The sequence below is a fragment of the Salminus brasiliensis genome, chromosome 19 (genome assembly GCF_030463535.1).
Source record: "Salminus brasiliensis chromosome 19, fSalBra1.hap2, whole genome shotgun sequence".
Classification (NCBI taxonomy): Eukaryota; Metazoa; Chordata; class Actinopteri; order Characiformes; family Bryconidae; genus Salminus; species Salminus brasiliensis.
The window spans coordinates 14,875,787-14,896,145 of NC_132896.1; the positions used below are offsets into that span (position 1 = coordinate 14,875,787).

Below are 20,359 nucleotides of genomic sequence, written 5' to 3' on the forward strand. Positions count from 1 at the left end.
TGTCACTGTACAGTGTACAGCGAAATGTGTCCTCCGCATTTAACCCATCTGTGGTAGTAAACACACACACTAGCGAACTAGGGGCAGTGAGTACACACACACAGAGCAGTGGGCAGCCAACTCCAGCCAATAGGGAATCGAACCCACAACCCTGTTATCAATAGCCCGGCGCTCTAACCGCCGAGCCACCACTGCCCTATTTCACTGCCCACTGCACTATTTCCAACATAGCCGAACAGTCATCAACAGTATTAAATAATAACCAACAAGTTGTACATCAGTTGTAATAGTAATGTTGTTATTTTGTATTTTGCATTATAAAGATGCATCAAAAAATCCATAAAAAAGCCTCAACAGCCTCCATGATTTTTAACTTCCCACACAAACCACATGAACACAGCTAAGTTGGGTGAACGAGCTGCACCTCAGCAAAACCGACATGCTCCTGAAAGCATCATTAGGCCCCAGAATGGCTGCCCACCACTCCGGACATGTGTGCTCACTGTCACTGTGTGTATTTGATCACTAGCGTGTATGTGTGTGTGTTCACTGCACGGATGGGTTAAAGGCGAGGCCAAATTCCATCTGTGTCCGCCACAAATGGTGAATATGGTTGTCTTTTCTTGCAGTAGTACTCATGGTGAATGACTTTCAGGTATGTGCTGATTGGTGACACCTGAAATCGGATGCCCTTTTCCAGGTTAGAACAACAGCCCCTCAAAATGTCTGTGCATGTCTTTTGAATCCCCCTTAAAGAGAAAAGAACCAGAAAGCATTTAATCATGCCTGAGAATGCCTTCAGCACCGTCTGGACTCTGAACATCAGGAGAAATTGCCCAATCAAGAAACTTCATCACAGCCAGTATAGCAGCATTCCAAGAGGAGGCTCTCCTGAGAGAAGAAAATACAAACTAACCCAATGCTAATGATCACGTGGGCCTCATTGGTGGCCTAACAACACGTGTCCTGCTGTCCAACATACTAGCCTTCATTAAACACCTTGCTTTACACAGCAGAGGATAGAGGGGATAGGCAACAATCGAAAGCCAACCTGTGGGCCTAACTTGCTAAATTAAGTCACTTACGGCCACAAAACCTTTCCACCTCAGACGGACTGTGTATTGATGATCTAGTGTTTGATTAGACACGTGCGTGTTAGTAGATTTCCTCTTTCTGCTTGATCAAACCCGGCGGGCTTTAGGACCCGGCACGACGCCTGAAAGCGACCGGTGATTCACCGCTGCTGACAGGGGGAACCATGTCCCAGTCAGCTAGCATCCATAACACTCCATCGACATCTCCTTTATTTACTAGTTAAACATATTATGAGAGGCCGTGTGAGAAAAATGTTCGTTAGCCGGTTATGAGACTGAGATCGTCTCCTGAAAGCTTTAGAGGTTATTTGTTTATCTGGCTATAGGGAGTGTGAGTGAATGATGGAGCACATCAGATTACCAAAGGTAAATACAACCCAGGAAAATTGCTGATATTGGCCAGGAACACGTTTTTAAAGTTGAGATAGGGCTACTTCTACTTGTTGAAGCGTTTGTTATTATGTTTATTTTGCGTGATGTTAGCTTTCTAATGGCGTGATGTATTTGTGTTACTGTGGTTATTAGAGAGCACAGCCTCGTACCAGCTCTAGTAGTTTAATATGTAGGAGATATTAATATGAGGATGTGGTATCATTCATTAGATCCCAGTAACTTACAAACTCACAAGCTTGTGCTCAAGATAAACGATCTAGCTAAATGACCAGTCTTCCAGAGGTCTTCTTTTATTTATGATCTTTCATAACCACAGAGTTAAAGTGGGGCTTTTAATCAATAAATCACGTTAAAGCCACACGTCGTTATGAGGATATATAGGCCTAAAACCAGCTCTTTCATTTGATGGTATTTATTTATTTATTTATTTATTTATTTATTTAAACCAAAAACGCAAATTATTTTTTTAAGGAAAGATGGGAAAAAGAATGTCCTTGTATGGCAACAGTGGGTTTATTTATTTTTATTCATTTATTTTTTATTTATTTATCTTAAAATATGAATTAATATTTTACAAGTACTGTATAAAAGCATGCAGCTGGCACAGTTGTGTATCTGACCTTTCAGAGGTACCCGAGCAGTTTTACCAAATAAACGTCAGCAAAGACGAATTTCACCACCAATCAGTATTTGTATTTGTATGTATTTGTAACACGTGTGGAACAACTAGGTCTCTCCATCACACAGTGCTACCAGGCTGGGAGGCTGGAGGCTGAGGTCTGGCACACTTTCCCTGAGTCTCATGTCTGCTGCTGACACAACGCCACTGGGCAGCTAACATTTCCATTTACAGCATTTAGCAGATGCTCTTATCCAGAGCGACTTAGAGAAGTGCTTTGCTGTTTCCTCAAGAATAACTATAGCTAGTTTGGATAGACTAAAAATTCAAAGATACCTCTAAGACAGCGAGCCGTACTTGAAGATTGAAGGGCTCTTGGTGTGGATTGGCTTTTGACCATTGCCATCGAGTACGGAAAGGGCTGGTCCTTTCTGGGCTTTGTAGGCCAGAGTCAAGCTTTAGAATCTGATGCGGGAAGCAGCTTCCACTATCACATGAACCCAGTCTTGTCTTTTCAAACTGATGCTACCGCTAACACTGAATGTGTCTGGAGAGTGCTAACTAACTGCCAGTTCAGTTAATTAACTAACAGTTCAGGAATTCGAGGCCTATCCTACCCAGAGAGGGTGAGGCCAGCTGTGTTCTTTGAGACTCCTGGCTACAGATGGCTGTGGCATCACTGGGGATCAAACCAGCGATCTCCCAGTGAGGGGGGCCAACGTTTAGACGGCTGCACCACACAGGAGCCCCAGATTATCACTTTTATGTTGATACAATAATGCATTTGACACAGGGGAGCTGAAATGTGATGCAGGTCTCAGGAGGTTAATAGTTCAGATACATCCAGACGTGTTTAAACCCTTTGAGAGTGTTTAGTTTCCTCTATATTTAGTGCCAGACACAAGAACAGTTTTTACCCTCAGGCCATCACCTTCATCAACAGCTGATCACCATCATCAGCTAAAGGCCATGGATACTACTGATAAACTTTCATCACTCTTGTCCTACAGTTACTGCATTACTGCACCATTATTCATTTCACATGTCTACACTGCTGTGGTTACACAATATTTAATCTGTATAGTGTTGCATACTGCTGTTCTGTGCATAACACTGTAAAGCACACTGTATATAAATGTCCTCGTAAAGTCTATGTCTATCGTAAAGTGTATACTGTGTATACTATTGTTCTCTGTATATTGTGTATTGTCCGTAAATTATATGTATAATATATTGTATATTGTTAGATATTAGATACTAGAGAGACACTAATAGCCAGAAACAAATTCCTTGTGTGTATGAGAACATACTTGGCCAATAAATCTGATTCTGAATATTTATCCAATGTTGACTGTGTCATGTTGCAGGTTGAAAAAGTCCATCTTGGGGCCAGGGGCTCTTCTCGAAGGGCACAAGTGGGCACACTGTACTTGACAGCGTCTCATACCATCTTTGTGGATAGTGAGGCTGAGGTTCGCAATGAAATATGGGTGAGTTGTTGAGTTGTCAGACCCTGAAATGGCCTTTTCTGCTGTTAATGATTTAACTAGGGTTTTTTTTTTTTGGTAAATTCACAGAGCATAGCAATAGCTGTTTGGCTTTTATTATTACCAGTATTTTATTTTATTATTATTTTATCTTACTACTGCAGTGCGTTTGAGATATGCTGGGTCTTGTATCTGACGACAATTGTTTTATAGTTGGTTTGATTTTTCCATTATAGGTCCATCACAGTTTAGTGTGTAATGTTGAGAAGCAGAGCGTTACTGCCTTGGGATACCCACTCCTCATTCGGTGCAAGAATTTTCAAGTCATTCAGCTCATCATACCAGAAGAGAGTGACTGCAACGATGTGTTTATGTCACTCTTGCGTCTCTCCAGGGCAGGTAAACTGAACAGTCCAAGTTTTTGTGATTACAGCACTGCAGGTGACACCTTGTGAGCTTATGTACACTCTTAAAAAAATGTGTTAGCAATAAAATGTGTGACATTGATGTAAAGAGTCTTTACCAATATGATCAAGTAAATAAAACATTGAAAATCACACATTTTATTACAAACATGCTTCTTTATGGAATCAAAAGTGGTTCTTCTATAGCATCAACCAGAGAACCATTTATATTTTTAAGAACCACCTTTATTTTTAAGAGTGTAGCAGCACAGAGACAAAGTAAGTCTGGAAATGGCACCTGCTGCAGCACCAGCCAATTAGATACATCACACCTTGTCTCCTGCATCTCAGCTCTTGCCTCTGTAATTCTGCAGTTTTACAGACCAGTGTATACAGCTTCCTCTGTTCACTAGATGTGGTTGCCTCACTACTACTCCCTGCACTGCAGTCTTAAAATATTACACTCATTCAGGCAAATAGAATCAACAGCATCCATGCTGTTTGTGACTGTTACAGTTGGGTGATGTTGTCTGTTTTTCTGTTTTTTTGTTTGTTTGTTTGTTTTTTCAGAACGATATGAGGAGCTTTATTGTTTTTCTTTCAAGCCTAACCTTGACAGGGCTGAGAGGGACAAGGCCTGGAACTTTATCGACCTAAGGGCTGAATACAGTCGTATGGGAGTACCAAATAAGCTCTGGCATGTCACCCCCATCAACCGAGAGTACAGGGTCAGTAAATAACTCAAATGCTTTTAGCTCATGCACTAATCTAACTCAGATGTTGCATCCAGATGCTTGTCTTCATGTCTGCAAGTGATGGTATAGAAGCAGTGTGGTGACAAAATTTATCATCCATTCGTATGCAATGTACAGTTTGAGTACCCCAGTCTAAATATCTGTTACTGTGAACGAGTATGTGAGTAAAAGATCACCTGATTTCCAAAAGGCTTAAAGTTTAACCCTTTTGGCAGCTTCTAAACTTGCATCTCTTAAGTCCATTGTGGATTCCGAGTGCGTCTGGGATCATTATCTTGGTGTAGAAGCCATCCTCTTTTTTTACAGATTGTATGATATCCATAATTTGCTGGTAGATATTTAAATGCTGTATGAAATGTTCACTGTGCCACTGGCAACAACACAAGCCCAAAACGTTTGTGGTCGTAGTGCAGGAAAGGTTTTCTTTTAATGACTCCATCTATGGATCTATGGCATTTGGATGTGTTCTGTTTTTGTGGTTTTCTTTTTTGAATTTTCCTTAAAGTTTTTGTATTGTTCTATGCCAATTTTAATATCTAACTGAATATTGGTCATAGAAAATTGGATTAAACATGAAAATAATTAGTAAGTAACTCCTGGCTGCATATTTGGGTGGAGTTTCTATTCAGCCTTTATTTTAATCATGTGGCTCAAATCTGAATCAAGTACATTTAGTGTACATTTAGCTTGTCAGTGTAAGATATGATCAAGCGTTTGTTTTCATGTGACACTTCTTCTGCTTTGAGACAGGTGTGTGACACATATCCCGCAGACCTGTTTGTGCCTAAATCAGCCACCCTCCCCGTCATCGTAGGGAGCTCCAAGTTTCGCAGCAGGGGCCGATTTCCCACGCTGTCATACTACTGCAAAGAAACCCAAGTGAGTTCTACTGACTTTACAACACATTCCTTAGGAGGAACATCAGGTTCTATGGGTCTGTTTTATGGCGCTTCTGAGATTCGGCCCTGTCTTGCTTCTGTGGCTTCTGACTTACAGCTAAAATAAACACACCCACCCCCACACACACACACACATACATATTTATGTAACATCAACAAGTCTCATTCATTTTTTTTGCCTTGCTGTTTTGTCCCTCAAACTACACTGGGTATTAAAACCTTCCATTCCATCTGGTCCTGATTCTGTAATGGTAGTAAAACTCTGTGTGCATGTAGATATGCATGCATAACAGAGTGCATATTTTATATATTGTCATTGTCATGCAAAAACCTTGCATCTTCAAAATGGTGACTTCTTAACTTTCAATGGATGTCAGTGTAAAAAGATTTTATTCAAAGTCATTTTGGAGCGTTTCTATTGGTCCACTTGATATAATGTACTGAACACCTGTTCAGATTCAAATTAGGTTTGGACATGAAAAATGCGATTTTTCGATATTGTTATGCGATAGCGACAATATGCTCAATTGTGCATATTCTCCAACTGAAACTGCCTTTCTGAAATTGGAACTGTGGTTGTAAGCTCACTAACGATGAAGATCTGGTGGTCAGGACATGAAAGAGCTGGTGAAGTCAAGAACACTTGATCAGAAATTAAGCAATTAGCCTCTTAAGGTAAAGGCAGCAATTAATCCAAATTACAAATTACTGGTCCATGGGCAGTAATGTGTAGCCAGGAATGTCCAGCTAAGTGAGGCTCAAATTACACCTGTTCAGAGGATAAAACCTTGTATCTGAGAGTCAAATGACATTCAGGTTCGTCTACTCAGTCGATTTATTTATTTATTTTTACCCATCAGTGAGCATGGCTGCAGTGACTCCCACCACTTGTGGCATCACATGCATACCCTCTATTAGTGAAGCTACAGTATATAGGGAAACTGAGAAGAGGGCCAAGGACAACGTATGTCCTGCAGACATCTCAAAGCATATATGCAAATATATAGGTTTGCATAAAATAGACATTAGTATATAATGTTTCCATTTCCTATTTGTTGACATCCTACAGTCGGCTCTGATCATTTGTATCTTTCCTCCACTGCACTTTCCCAAACTGTGTGAAACGTTTAAGCTGTACCGTATCTCCTTTGCCAGAAGCCTCCAACATGTATTCCACAGCGTAATCTTCAGTGTTATATCCATGATAACTGGCTTGCTTAAAAGATGGGTCACAGTCTTTCTGCTCTGTGTGGGTTGGCTTCTTCAGTATAGTCCATTGCTTTTATTGAGGTCAAGCATTCCCCACAGACTCCTCTATTTTGTCTATTTGACCTCTACTTACAACCCCGGACGACATGACCCAAATGGCCAGGTCATAGCATAACCTCTTCTCCTATCTTTGCTAATGCCAGATGTGATCGGAACAAGTGTCTAAAAAAAAATTTCATACCGTTAACACAACTGTAGACTTTTATGAGGCCAAGGTCAAATTCTCATGAAATGGAGCCCAGTTTGTGGAGAGGACCATGTGCTCCCAGTTTGATTTATCGTCTGTGGGTGGAAGAATGTCAATTGCTAACTATTTTATGGTGATAATTTTGATCTCCATCTTTATAAGATGATGGCTCAGAAGAGCACTAAAACTTAACAGTGTGGTTTAAGTTCATGGTCTGATCTGGGAGCAGTATGGAACTAATGAAAGAATACAGCTAACAGAAAAGTATGCAGAGAAACAAATGTTTGACAGTTTGTAATGATCCTTTTTGTCCTGATTAAATGGACAATGAGTGTTGAAATGAGGAGGTGGTATTAATGTTAATTTTATTCCCCACAAAAGTGCATCTTGCATGCACTGCGTTTTCTATGCACTGTCTTTCCACAGATTTCAGATGATGTTTAGGTCAGGGGACTGTGAGAGCATTTGCGAAACCTTCAGGGTGTGCTCCATGAGGTAGTCTATTGTGGATTTTAACTTTATCAGTCCCCAGTACAAAATGCTTCATGCTTTTTTAGATGTTCCTTTAAAATAGTTTGATGCTGATTTTGTGAGGATGCAGAAAGGGTTTTTTTTTTTGTTTTTTTTTTTGTTTGTTTTTTTTTTAAACTGATTTTTGGTGGACGTATCACTGCATATTAGACCAGTGCACCAGCACTGATATATCTTCCTTAAGGTATTTGGCAGTCAAATCTTTTATCAATTCTGTAAGCAGTTTCTCTGATCTCTGCCTTTCCTTCTAACTACTATTTCATAATTATGTTATGAATTGAGGAAACAGCTGTCTTCTTATTTGCTTAGAGGAGGCCATGACTGCTGATTGTTGGGGCAGAGTATTTATAAAGCTTTATCATTTGCATCACCTGGCCTTTCCTAACAATGAGGTTGAATAAATCACAGCCCTAACAAGCTTATTAGGGTCTGTGGCATTAGGAAATCGCTATCTAAGAGTTCAAATCCCTTGGGGTGCCCAAACCTTTGCATGGTGCATTTCCCACTCTAAAAATGTTGAACGTTATGCCTTATAGAGACCACTCAATTATTCACAATAAAATAAATTATTACCAGGCACAGGCTGGTTCTTTTTTTCACAATGTGATGTTCTAACCAGCCCTGATTGTGCCAAATTTGTTTCCTTGCCAGGCAGCCATATGCCGTAGCAGCCAGCCTTTGTCCGGCTTCAGCGCCCGCTGTTTGGAAGATGAACAGATGCTAGAGGCCATCATGAAGTCCAACCCTGGCAGCCAGTTCATGTATGTTGTGGACACTAGACCTAAGGTAAGCTTTCTGACACAAAAAGAGAATATACATTCACTTCATTGTCGTGTCAGTGATTATATTTATTATTATTATTATTATTATTATTTATTATAGTATATAAACACTGATATGGGATGCATTGAATCTACCTGATTCATATGCATATCTGTACCTCATGAAGAACATGCATTTCAAATGTTGCAACCAACTGTTTTCCAACTGTTCCAACTGTTACAATACTGAAATTTCCATCTTCAATACAGTCCTTTGTAAAGTATGGATATTCAGTACCATCAACTTCCATGGTAGGTTGCATAAAGGCCCAGACTTTAAATGGCATGACAGACTTTGAATGTGGCTGCTACAGCAGGGCAAGTTTTGCTATCTGCTATCTGGGTAGACCTATTCTGCATTCATGAGAAACTGGGAACTAATTCATTTCCAACATCCAAGTAAGATCACATTTGAACGTCCGGCTATCTCGTAATTCCCATTTAGTTACAGTTTGTCAGCAGCGCTTATTTCTAGCAATTTCATGGCGCCACTTCAACAGGGTAGTGCCCATTAAGCCAAAACTATATAATGCATTTTAAGCCTTTTAGACAGACCTTTTCTTTTTAACATTCTAAAAATATTTGAGTATAATATTGTCCAATTAACTTAATCTTTCCAATGTAAGCCAAATATAGTCATAATATTAGAAGCATATCATAGCTGTCACTCAAAAAAGTTGGTAACTGAACAGAAGGGAAAAACTTTTAGTGTAAATGAATGTATTTCAAGTCATTTTGGAGCATATCTATTGATCTATTCATCATGATATTTTGACACAAAGTAAGGAACAACTGCCAAATAACAAATTGTCTCAAATTATGCCCAAAAAAAATTGGTGCTGTGTGTGTGTGTATGTATGTATATATATATATATATATATATATATATATATATATATATATATATATATATTAATTATACACATGTGGGAATGGTGAAATACGTTTTTCAGTGCACATACAGGTTGTCCTTGTATGTTTTCAGCTCAACGCAATGGCAAACCGAGCGACAGGAAAGGGCTACGAAAGCGAGGATAACTACACCAACATCAAGTTTCAGTTCATCGGCATTGAAAATATCCATGTGATGAGGAACAGTCAACAAAAGCTGATTGAAGGTATGCTGTCGTCTGTGTACCGCACATGTCCGGTTAATGTCAGGTTAACTTGTAACTGTTAACCAAATAAAGTGCTATCTGCAGTTACAACACATGCTGCACGATTTCTACAACGCCTCCAGAGGTCCAAAAAAAACAGAAGAACTTACTTCTGAGTATACAGAGCTTTAGTATTCGAATGTTCATTGCTGGACAAAGTGGAGCTAGTGCATATAGCAGCTTCCCATCACTCTTTCTTAGATCATCCTATAATTCCACTTATAGTGAGATCGGAATACCACTGGATCCTGGACCACCTAGAGTTCTCATTTAATCTAATAAAAACATTTGCAGTGTGACGACCTAGATCGGACCATAGGAGGATTTCGTGGTAAAGCAGGGGGATATGGTAAGCCATCTTTGAATCCATCTGGCTTTCATTGCTCAACTATTTTGGTTTTGCCAAGTTGACGATTGGGGACCCTTTCCCCCATATGAGGAAAGGAGGGGCGTGAGAATGATTTGATTCAGTGTTGTAAAAATAATGTTAGTACTAGCTGTGATAACATTTTGACCCAGAAAGCACTGGGGAGTCCTCTGGGTGAATGCCATCGAGTAGCTGTCCAGCGGAGACGGCATGGCAGTTTTAGCTCTTGTTACAGCAAAGCCAGTTGGAACCTTTTTTCCTTCTCTAATGCTTCCCAGAATGGTAGTTTCTTAGAACACAGGTTTGTATTAGCTCTGACATCATCAGTTCTGCTCACCTGTTTATCCGAGCCTGGTGCACTCTAATCAATAAGGGACCTAGAGGAAGCCATTAGCTCTTTATTATTTATGCTGGTTTTGTAACATGTATACTTTCAAAAAACAGCTTCAGAACCATGTGGATGATCCACTGACTGTAATAGAAAATATAGCATCACTGTTGTTGCTCCTCTAGGCTCGACACACCTCAACCTGCACTATGTAACTTTGCTTATGAAGAGGTCAAGCAATGCTTGCGAGAACTGTGTAATGCTGCATAATTCCTGTAGTCATATTTCTGTAAATCCTGCACTCCTGTAATACTACGCCAGCCCACTTGCCTCTTTCACTTTCAGTAACACTTCTGTATCTCTTAGCTTGTCCAGAAATGTAAAAAGTGTGTCTTTTAGAAGGCACTCAAAGCACGAATTGCACTTTCTCCCTGTAGGGGGAGCCCAGGAGCAAGAAATGCCAATTCTCACATAATGCTGCTTTAAGTTTGTTTACGTTCATAAAACTAAAGAGCCAATGTCTTATGTTTTCATTATATTGTATTTTACCCCAATTTTTAATTAATCATTGTTTTAGGTTCACTTAGATAACATTCCTATGCTTTTATGCACCAACACACATAATTCAGTACTTCAACATTATTATTATTTTCCAAACTCTCTTAATACCTTAGAATTAAGCAGCCTGTTTTTGTTACTCTGCATGTAAGACAGATATACACTATATGTCCAAACTATATGTCCACCCCTTCTAATGAATGCATTCAGCTACTTTAAGTTGCACACATTGCTGATACAGTTGTGCAAATGCACACACGCACACACACACACAGACACACACACACATGAACCTACTGGCACCATGCCTAATGTCAGACATGGGCTAGAGGGGTACAACCCCCCTCCAGCATTAAGCTGTGTAGTAGTGGAACTGTGTTCTCTGGATCAATGGTGCTACTCCTTCCAGTACATTTGAGATGAGGTGGAGTGGTAATCATCCAGCATCTTGTGCATTCTATGGACAGTATATAGACAGTTACTCAGCAAAAGCAGGATTGGAAGGAACCATGAATAAGCAGGTGTCCCAATACTTTTGTCCAGATAGTGGATGCATGTGAATAACCTGCTCTGTATTGTGCTGTATTTAATAAGCTGAAGAAGGCATAATAATGTCAGTGTAAATGGTAGTGGCTAAACCGATGTTGGCCAAACAGGCAGATAAATGTGTTTCTGACTTTACAAAAACAATTAATCTAAAACAGTTTCTGACTTTCCATAAATGGACTGCATGGGCCGCTATATTTAGTTCAGTTTTCTTCTCTTACAATTCCCGAGAGATAACATATAAACATTAAACAAATCAAAAACTTTTCCTAGAATTCCAGGAGAATTCCTGGCTATTTATATAGTTTTTGTGTATTTTGAGGGGCTCTGTTAAAGCAGTCTCAAACAGCCAGCACATAACGTTCACTGAAGTGCTTAAACATATCTGTTAGTACCACTAAAACTAAAAATAAACAATGCCAAGTGTTTACACCAGTACTGGTAATCTGGTGTTGATATGTCATCTGCCACCCCTATTTTACTTTTCCTCATGTCCTTGATACAAAAAGTACAGAAAGACATTCAACTTAATGATGCCTCTTCATACTGATGAATTTTGCTTTGCAGACGTTAATGCCCTTTTTTGTCTTCTGTAAATAAAAACACATTTTAAAAAACACATATTATATTTCAAGCCTTTTTTCAGTATCTAAAAGGGCTGCACATTTCAACGCACTGTACCACAATCCCAAAGAAAATATCTAGCAGTGAATAAGTACCATCTGGCTCATAGAAATGTAATATCATTTATTTACTTGAACTACTCCCAAGGGTGTGTTAAATGGTATGGTGGCTCATTTCACAGTGTCTGATCTTCGGTCTCCATCCATGGGGGAATTCCTCTCAGGAGTGGAAAATTCAGACTGGTTAAAACACATCCAGACGATACTGGCTGCTGGGAAGTTCATTGCCAAGGTAGGAATCACATTTAGGACGTCTGCAAATTGCATATGACTTTTTTGTACTAATTGTTTGAGTATGCGTGCAGGCCGTGGCCGAGGAAGGGGTCAGCGTCTTGGTCCACTGCTCTGATGGTTGGGATCGGACAGCTCAAGTGTGCTCTGTGGCCAGTGTACTTCTTGACCCTTACTACAGGACTCTCAAGGGACTCATGGTAAACACAGTGTGTCATAAATGCATGCCTTTATAGAAAAAGTACAAATAACCTAACCTTAATGTACATTTAATGTGAGTTGATTTTATTCCAGCTAATTTTGGAATAAAATGAAGGTCACTTCATTTAATAATGGGTTTTTAATTTTTTTGTTTGTTTATGAAGTTTTGATACTGCAGGTGATATTCTCTACAATTGTGCATATACTGTGTCTCATCCGTTATTGAATGTGATAAACAATTAGAATACATGGTTTGATTGGATATTGATTCAAACCTGTAATAAATGACAATGGAAAGGCTTGGATCTCTGCATTGTTCATTAATAAAAGGTGGCCTGATCATTCTCTAAGTCACAATTATAGAAAAACATTAACCAAAATAATAAAACACAAACAGCTGTACTGTTTATGACCCTGAGCACATTGAGTAAACATCCACAGTGCAGGCTAGAAAAAGTTAATGAACCTCTGTGTTAATGACTTCTCTAAGACCTAATTGGTGTAAGTTGTTTCAGGTAAGAAGATGAGATTGGAAGTGCGAGTTTCACATGTGCTTTGTCCATTAAATAAAGGAACTCAAAGCCTGGTTACTGAAAAAAAACTGTTCTACTCAAGGAAAAAGAAAGATTGGTGAGAACCACGCCTCAATGCAAATAACTTTCAGAAGACCTTATGAGACACATGAAGCTGGAAATGAGGAAAAAGAACACTGCACACCAAACCGTCATCCTAATTGTGAAGCATGGTGAAGGGATTATGGTTTGGGGCTAGATTGCTGTTTTAGAGCTTGGATGTGTTGCGATCATTGAAAGAACAACAAATTCAAAAGTGTATCAAAACATTATACAGGAGAATGTAAGGGCAGAAGCCCATTTCCTCAGGCTGAAGAGACGTTGGGTAATGCAACAACACAACGACCCAAAGAGCACAAGTAAATCAACTAATCGAGGGATGGTCCAAAACTCCTCCTTAATGCTGTTTAGATCATATTAACAGGTACAGAAGACGTTTGGTGGAGGTGATTATCACTCACTCACTTTCTCTAGCCTGCACTGTAGATGTTTACTTAATGTGCCCAATAAAAAGACATGAACAGTACAACTATGTGACTTTTCTTAGTTTAGATAAGGTTTATCTGTAATTGTGACTCAGACTACATTTTATTAGTGGTCAATGCAGAAAAAACAGGTAAATCCAAAGGGTTCACTTTGTCTTGCAGCAGTAACAACAATACTGTTTGACATCATGTTATACTTTGTAAAATAGCTCATTTTAAAAAGTAGTAATTTTAAAAAATCAGAATGGCATTAGAATCAGCCAGTACTCAAGTTGTCAATATCAGTATTGGTGTCAAAAAGGTAAAAGTGTTGTCATGCTTTAGTACATATTGATGGACACTTGATGATGACTTGATGGCATACTTTATTTACAACCTAGAAGTTTTATTTAAAACATCACAATGTGAGCAAGAAAGCATCATGGTCTTGGCAGGAATAACTGTCAAGCTGTGCTCATAGTCCTTGTTCCTTTGATCATACGGATTTATTCCGTCTGGCTAGGCTTCCTCTCCTGGAGATCAGTCGGGGAGGAGCAAGGTCCATATTTGTAGAATAATATATTGCTTCTGGGAAAAAATGAACCCCATCAGGGGTGAACAGGGTGAAGAAGCCTTGCGGCATAGATTAGCTGTGTCTCGAAATCCCATCTCAAAGAAATTTTCATTTCCTGTAGCATGGAGTGGAGAAACTAGGTTGCCAGAAGAATGGATTATGTCAGAATAAATAGATTACTGTGACATCTTTGCCCAATTCAATTTCTTTGAAATTATTCAAATCAAAACATTATACCTAATACTCTGTTTGCCATGCAGGTGCTGATTGAAAAAGACTGGGTTTCATTTGGACACAAGTTTTCCCACAGGTTAGATACTGAAGATAACTTTATATGTATAGAAACATTTATACATAATACAAATAATTACAAATAAATTAAATCAATTAATAAAATCACATTTTTTGTTTATTTAAAATGTCTTCATTATCTTCATCATTCTCAGATACAGTCATCTAGATGAAGACCCCAAGGAGGTGTCACCTGTTATAGACCAGTTCCTGGAGTGTGTGTGGCAACTTATGGAGCAGTTTCCCTGTGCCTTCGAATACAACGAACGATTCCTTATCAGCATCCACAATCATGTTCACTCTTGTCATTATGGCAACTTCATTAGCAACTGTGAGAAAGAGAGGAAAGATCTGGGGTAAGTATGTTTATTTAAAGGGCCAATACCAAACCAAACAGTTTCCTCATGGAAATAATGTGGAGCCATTTTTAATTAATCATTGTTTTGATTTACATAAACCAACACATTTACATATCAACCTATTTGGCCTAGAGCAACTTAGACCTGCCCATTCACTCTGAAACTATGAAGTCTGGACTGCACACAGCAGCCAAACCCAAAGCCAAATGAACAGAATTCATTTACATATATCAGTCTTAAGGGCACAGTAACAACAACAACCTGTTTAATTCCAAGGGATAAAGAGAGTCACGTTTTGGTCACTTTCATTAAATATGTAAATTTCCGAATGTCATAAGGGGACCTAAGGGAAAAAATGTAGGATAGATGCCCTTCACTTACTACATATCAGTCTGTACACATGCACATTTACATTGTATTTATTCTAATTGATTGATTGACAGCTTGCTTTGTTTTTGTTTTTTTAGCATTAGAGAGAAGACTCACTCCTTATGGCCTCACCTGTGGACGAGTAAATCAGACTTTGCGAACCCTCTGTTCAGACCCGACCACAGTCAGACTCAGGGAGTTCTGCGGCCCCTCACCACCCCCTACTGTTTCAAGTGTGTTAAAGCATGTTAAATATGACTGATTTTATGCCTGTTGCTGTGCATGGAACTCGCATGCCCCTAAAGCTGCATTTAAGCATTTAGTGAAGCATTCGGATGCCAATGAACCACTTGAGGGTCCAGCTACTGGAATATATACACTATATGTCCAAATGTTTAAGGACATCTCTTTTAATTAATTCATTCTGCTACTAAAGTTGTATCTATTTCTGACAGGTGTGCAAATGCAAGTGCACACAGCTTGTCTAGCTTGTCTTTGGAGAAGTATTGTCAAAAGAAAGGGGCTCTCTAGAGCAGATAAACACAAACCCAAAAATTGGTAATATGCCTAATGCCAGGCGTGGGCTAGAGGAGTACAAAGCCCCCTCTCCTCCCCGAATCTCCATCCAATACTTTTGGGATGAGGTGGGGAGTTGGGGATGAGCCTTTGACCTCAGTGATGCTCTTGTCGCTAAATTCAATCAAATCCTCACAGCAATGCTCCACAGTCTCGTAGTTCTAGTTTTAATGAGTGGTTCACAGCATTCCAGGTTCTCCCACCAGGTGGCTAAGAGATGCTGCTGGGTACTTAAGACCACTGTGAAGTGAACTGTTAAGAAATCCCTGCGGGCCACTGTGCCCTGTTTCTCTGACGACTGATCGACTCAACCGCTGAGCCATGTGCAATTGACGCAACTGGGGCACAAGTGCTTGTTTACAAGCCCGAAATCGCTCCATATCCTTGTACTGAAAGATGCAACTCTCTCCCATTTCCTTTCTTTCTTTTTCTCTCTCTCTCCCTCTTATTCTCTCTCCCTCTCCCTCTCCCTCTCTCTCTCTCTCTCTCTCTCTCTCTCTCTTATTCTCTCTCCCTCTCTCTCTCTTTGAAATTGGCCTGATTTGGGGAATAATTTAAGCATTCCGAACCCACTGAACCTAAAGTACTGCCTGGTAGTTTCTATGGAGATGCTGGAGCACTTGTTAACCCTTCTGCTCGCTGACTACTTCAACTGCTTACTTCGTAGCTGTAGTGAGATCAGATTTTTTCCCCCATTTCACTCTGCAGATACATGTACGGTCGTATACAAAAGTTTACAAATATTTTATGTTTTTTCCCTTTTTTCTAATTTGTGAATTAAATATACTTGCTATAAAAAAACTGTACTTCTACCAGGCCTGTCTAAATGTTAACATACAGCTGTATCTAGACACCTCAACCCTTTTAGGTGTCACCCTCTCGAACACTGGTGCCACTGTGTCTCACAGTCTCACATCAACCCTTACGAAACAATCATGCTTAAGTACTTTCTTTATTCACCAGTATACTTAAAACCATGATCCTCTGTGTGTTCTGTTTGGCTACTGTGTTGTGTTCAGGTTCTGGAGGGGTTTGTATAATCGCTTTGACAGAGGACTGCACCCGCGTCAGTCTGTGCTGGACTGCCTGATTGCTGTGAAAGAGGAAACGCTGCAGCTAGAGGGACTGCTTGCTGTTTGTGAACAGGTAAGGATCAGCTGAGGTTGTCATTAACTTATCATCATTCAGGATATCTGACTAGGAACATTGTTTGGGACATACAATGTCATACATACATACATTTATTTATTACAGTCATACAGTGTGTGAGTGTATGTATGTATGTGTGTATATATATATATATATATATATAAATGGAATTCCTCCATAATTATATTTAAAGATACCTCTTGATTTTTCACATAAAGTTAACAATAGAATAAATACAAATAAACACTTAAGTGTGATTTGATGTCTGTGTGTGTTGTAGCTTATTTTTTTTAATTCTCTCATTAAGGAGGCCCAATATTTACAGTTGCCACCAAGTATCTTTTGCCACCAAGTAGTCTTTTATTAAAATAAGTCATGGGAGCTGCTGGTGGCACTTAAAAAGCCATGCAGTGACTGAAATTCACAGAGAATTCAAACACTGATTCTGACTAACAGCTCCCACCCCATGCATGAGACTCTGACGGCACTGGGCAGCTCCTTTAGTGACAGGCTGCTTCACCCCAAGTGTGTGAAGGAGCGGTATCGCAGGTCCTTCCTTCCTGCTGCCGTCAGACTGCGCAACCAGCACTGCTCCCAGCGGACCACATACACACACACTTAACTACACACACATGCTCAGGGAACAGAGATCCCCCAATGCAAAAATACTGTGTGCAATATCTCCCCCACCCACATGTGCAATTAAGAGTCACTTGCTGTAAATAATATTGTTATTGCTTTTTTTAATTCTTATTTATATTGTGTATATAGTGGAAATTATTTATCTACGTTTTTGTAGCTGAGTGTCTTGCTATCCCTTTCTGCTGTGACACTGAGAATTTCCCCACTGCGGGACTAATAAAGGATTATCTTATCTTATCTTATCTAATCTCTTAAACTACTTTTTACAGTACACTTTTAAAAATGAAGATAAAAATGGTTCTTTGAGCGTTGCCATAGAAATACCATGTTTGTAATAGAGATGATTATATGATGAGAAAACAAGTTGTTCTTCACACTCACACATCTCTATTAGACATGGTTCTTTGTGGAACTAAAAGTGGTTCTTCTATCACCACTCATAGAAACATGGGTAACACCTTTATTGTTGAGTGTATTTGTGTTTATTTTAATTTTATACACAGTTTTTAAAAAACGCATTTGCTACCAATTTTTTGCAGTTATTTTTTTACTAAGGCAAAGACTCAGTAATCTGCCAAATGCTACAAATTGGAACTGCTGGTCTTTCCTTTAAGAGAAGGAAGTACTTTGTTTGCAATAATCTAATATTTATGTCGAAGCTTACTGTTAACTGACTGTTTAACTTGTGTCTTGTTCTTGTTCCAGAAACTTGCTGCTCTGGGTAAAGAGCAGACAAATGGGGACTGTGTAAAAAAGCCTGCAGTTAATCACAGCCAGGCTCTCTGGGCTGATCCAGCACATGTCAGCCTGGCCAACACGCCTCAGGATTACAATGGTGGAATTATGGGTGCCAGTCCTAAAGAGTGGCCCCTCCAGCAGAGGGAGACAGAGAGTACAGCGCTCAGCCTGTTCGGAGACGCGCCAAAAACATCAGACCCCGACAACAGCGATCAGGAGTCAGGAGTGGCAGACTTCAGCTGCCACTCCTCCAGTGGCGGGGAATCATTTCCAAGTGAAGATAGTGTGAAGGACGCTGACTCCGATGAAGCTGCTTTCAATATAATAATATAATATAATAATGCCTAAAAATGACATATGATAAATGAAAGCCATAGGACTCCTAAAGGGACCATGCAATCACACTACAAATGGCGGAATGTCATGTATGCATTTGGCTTGAGTGCTCCATTAACACGTCTTTGTGTCTGTATTACTTGTTGCCAGTGTGAAGAAGAGTGTTGATTTATTTATTACAATATTTATGGCATTTTATTTTGTATGTGCATGAAATGATTTGCATTGAAAACCCGCATGTCACAGAATACATCATAATGACGTTACATTCAGGCAGTAAGTAATGTTTTCCTATATAGATGAAAGTAGGATCCAGACAGTTTTGGGAAGCCTGTGCCCACTGCAGCCTCAGCCGTCTGTTCTTGGCAGAAAGAAGTGGAAGCCGACATGGTTTTCTGCTGTTGTATCCCATCTGGCTCAAGGCGTGTTTTTCTAAGTTACAGTAACCCTTCTGTCAGCTCGAATCTGCCTGGCCATTCTCTGTCGACCTCTCTCATCAGCAAGTTTTCAGACCGTAAAACTAATCCACTTGTCACAGCTCATTTGGCCAAAGATGCTTCACTTTACACCATAAGAACCTACATTCTGGCCCCACTGTAAAGTAGTAATGAGAAAAATAAATAATAAATACAAGATATTTACCAAATATGCATCATTATAAAGTACACATGGTCTAGATGGTCATTGTAGAAACTGTAGGAACTTCTTCACATTGGTTTATTCAAATAATGTTGGATATTAATGCTCAAATGAGCAGTAATTGAAAATATGCATGAGGACATGCAGAATGTAAGCGTAAGCTACATTTCCCTGTGGATGTTGCGATTACTCTGTATGCTCACAACTAACTGACTTTCTGTCAATTTCTGCATTAATGTTACTCAAATATTAGAAAATAAAGTCAACATGTGACCTCACCCTCTTGTGTAAGTTGATGTGTGATGCTAATAGGGAAGGTTGTTTATTGCTGTGTGGTACTTCATGAGATTTCAAATCATTTTTAAATTAAGATTCATTAAGATTTCAATTAAAATATCAACATTTCTCAGTTTATAGCAAAGCTAACAAGTTGAATTTGCTGCTAAAAGAGGGTAACTTTGTGTGATTAAGCTTCATGCTGTATTGTTCTTAACACCTTAATGAGCGCAAAGTCTTTTGCAGGGGTTTTGTTACATCTATTTTAAAGCTTACAAAGCATTCGGCAAGTAGAACAACATGCCAGCAGTTAAACATGGCGGTGGTAGTGGGATGCTCTTTGGATGCTTTGCTGCTTCAAGGCCTGCACGACTTGCCATGAACTCTGCTCTCTACCACAAAATTACACATAAAAAAACTTTTGTTGAAAAATTATATCACAGTTAGCTTTAAGGACTGTCTCATTTTCCTTGGGCATGCTATGCAGGTAAAGATGGGTACTTTTTGTATATGATTATTTATTATTATACCAAATGTATTGTCATGCTAATGAAACCAGTCTGAGACTGAAACTTTTGCTTTGAGATATGGTGCATCATCATGCTGTAAGTAGCCATGATAACATAATCCATGATGTCGGTGCCAAATCCTGACCCTACCATCTGTAATAATAATAATAATAATAATAATAATAATATAGTGCTGTTTCAAAAGGGGGGGGGGGCATGGCTTTTCTTGAGGTATTCATTGTATTATTAGTATTAGTATTTTGATTATTATATTCAACAACAACAACAACAATAATAATATAGTGCTGTTTCAAAAGGGGGGGCATGGCTTTTCT

General features: G+C 39.3%; 1 protein-coding gene across 1 annotated transcript; it reads left to right on the forward strand.

Moving 5' to 3' along the window:
• Positions 1-1,253: 1,253 nt before the first annotated feature.
• Positions 1,254-19,517, forward strand: mtmr7a (myotubularin related protein 7a). The gene is made up of 14 exons (XM_072663051.1): positions 1,254-1,460; positions 3,474-3,596; positions 3,830-3,992; positions 4,568-4,725; positions 5,503-5,631; positions 8,290-8,424; positions 9,445-9,577; positions 12,221-12,330; positions 12,404-12,529; positions 14,401-14,450; positions 14,587-14,787; positions 15,258-15,392; positions 16,755-16,881; positions 18,232-19,517. Exons 1-14 carry the CDS (start codon positions 1,434-1,436, stop codon positions 18,595-18,597), a joined length of 1,983 nt encoding a protein of 660 aa, XP_072519152.1. The 5' UTR covers positions 1,254-1,433; the 3' UTR covers positions 18,598-19,517.
• The last annotated feature ends 842 nt before the right edge of the window (positions 19,518-20,359 follow it).